Consider the following 2500-nt stretch of genomic DNA (forward strand, 5'->3'; position numbering starts at 1 on the left):
GTGTGTGTGTCACAGGTTCATACCTTCAGAGGACCCCACTGGTGTGAGTACTGCGCCAACTTCATGTGGGGACTCATCGCCCAGGGAGTCCGCTGTTCAGGTACACACACACACACACACACACACGTGCATGTACACTCTAGTAAACCCACAGATATACACCAATGAAAGAGTATGTATGGCAAATGCATGTGTGGTGACGGAGTGTGTGTTGAATAGTGAGTGTGAAGTGTGTATTATGTAAGTGTGTAGGTGTGTCTGCATCAGTGACGGACCTTGTTTGACCCCTGGGTGCAGCAGATGAATGCACACAAACACACACACACACACACCTCATTTAACCCCTGGGTGCAGCACACACACACACACACACACACACACACACGCACACACATGACCCCTGAGTGCAGCACACACACACACACACACACACACATGACCCCTGAGTGCAGCACACACACACACACACACACACACACACACACACACACACACACACACACACACACACACACACACACACACACACACACACACACACACATGACCCCTGAGTGCAGCACACACACACACACACACACACACACACACACACACACACACACACACACACACACACACACACACACACACACACACTCATGACCCCTGAGTGCATGCTCAAAACCGCTGAACCATTTGATGTCATTCAAAGGTCTTGTGGAGATTTGTCCAATGTATTTTTTTACATTTGTGAACTTTATACCTTTTGAGATATTTACGACAAAACAGTTAAAAACTCTAGAGTTAACGTGCTATGCGCTTTGGCGGCATAGATGTATTGTTATATTGCTAAGTAAGCTTTACGGCTGTGAAAACATTCAAATATAGAAGCAGCAAACTAACGTTGAAGTACCTTGCCACGGCTGCGGTAAACCTGAACGTTTTGTCGCCTGCCATACTCCTTACTTGATTTGCTTATATTGTTATCGTTACAGTAACCGTTTAGCTCAAGGTAGCGTTATCAATAGCTAAAGACAATCAAACCTAACGTTGACGTTAGCACTGTATTTAGCTAACGACAATCAAACATAACGTTAGCCTCCGGCTAACGTTTAACATCGGAGCCGGTTGAACCAACAGGGCTTACGCCGGGTCTAAAGCTACGCCGGTCTTAGCTCAGCGTTCTAAGTGAAGTCCACTGATAGACCCGCCAGTTACACCATTTAGGTTCAAGCCTTCTTCTCGCAGTCGTTTTACAGTACAAACTACTGTACATTACCATCATTCTCATGCTTTGTTCGCAAGCTAGCACTCGTTTTAGCCAGGCACTTGACTAAGCCAGCTAGGGAATCATTTAAAGGGGCTTTCGGTATCTAATAAATAGAATAGTTCTATAAATGAAGAGTTATTTTCCAAAATACTATCCACAATTTTAATGCATTTTCATAAATGTGGGTTTCCAAGTAATCTCAGTGGAACTGTAATTGGGTTATTGTTAATTATTTACTGTGTCATATTGTCTTTTTAAGTAATACAATGTTTTACACAGCAACCTTTTTGCATTTACATGCAATGGTAATTCCTTCCATGGAATCACATTTTCCAGTTTATATTATAATACACACTTAATATGATACACATGAATAGTTTATATTATAAAACACACTTTATTATGATACACATGAATAGTTTATATTATAATACACACTTTATATGATACATATTAATCATCGCAAAACACTTCCTGGTGGACTTGGTGGCTATACTGCTTTCTAACAAGACACTTCCTGCGGTGTGTGTGGGTGGGTAGGTGTGTGTGTGGGTGTGTGGGTGGGTGGGTGTGTAACATTCTTCACTGACAGCAGGCCTAAACCAGTCCAACTTCCCTGCAAAATGAGTGCTCATAGGACACACACACACACACACACACACACACACACACACACACACACACACACACACACACACTGTATGCAGACTGTGTGGCTGTAGTATGGTGAAGCTAAGGACACTATTTTCTTTGTGATTGAAGAATGTATCGTAAATAGATAAATGTTCTTCCTCAAATACAGGGGGCATAAGTATTTGGCCCCTATGTTAAATTCCCATAGGAGCCGGAGGATTGTTTATATGTTTTTATTTCTAAAGGCCAGCTATTTTATGGGTTGGTGTGGGGGAGTGTAGTGTGTGTGTGTGTGTGTGTGTGTGTGTGTGTGTGTGTGTGTGTGTGTGTGTGCAACCTAGTCCAGTCAGAGCAGTACTAGTCAGAGGATACATTCATTGGTCTGCACTTTTATGATGTCATCACATAACCCAAATATGCTTGGCAGTATTTTTAAACTACGAAACTACACACCTATCAAGTATTTTGATACAAAATACCAAGCCATTTTCTTCAGCCCAATAAATTACAAAATGCTCCTTTTTTATGGGTAGTGCATGTGTGATGGTGAACGTGACCTGTTGTTCTCTCACGGCTGTGTTTCATAGTTGTGTGTTTATTGTTTATTTATGTATT

At 42.0% G+C, this 2500-nt stretch overlaps 1 protein-coding gene across 2 annotated transcripts in view; it reads left to right on the plus strand.

Annotated features, from left to right (window-relative positions):
- Positions 1-2500, plus strand: part of chn2 (chimerin 2) — a 46367-nt gene that overhangs the window by 38101 nt on the left and 5766 nt on the right. For both annotated transcript variants that reach the window (XM_062538059.1, XM_062538061.1), the window contains one exon: positions 16-100. In XM_062538059.1, coding sequence (XP_062394043.1) covers positions 16-100 — 85 coding nt within the window. The remainder of the gene's footprint in view (positions 1-15; positions 101-2500) is intronic.

Source organism: Sardina pilchardus, chromosome 6 (genome assembly GCF_963854185.1).
Source record: "Sardina pilchardus chromosome 6, fSarPil1.1, whole genome shotgun sequence".
NCBI classification, from domain to species: domain Eukaryota; kingdom Metazoa; phylum Chordata; class Actinopteri; order Clupeiformes; family Clupeidae; genus Sardina; species Sardina pilchardus.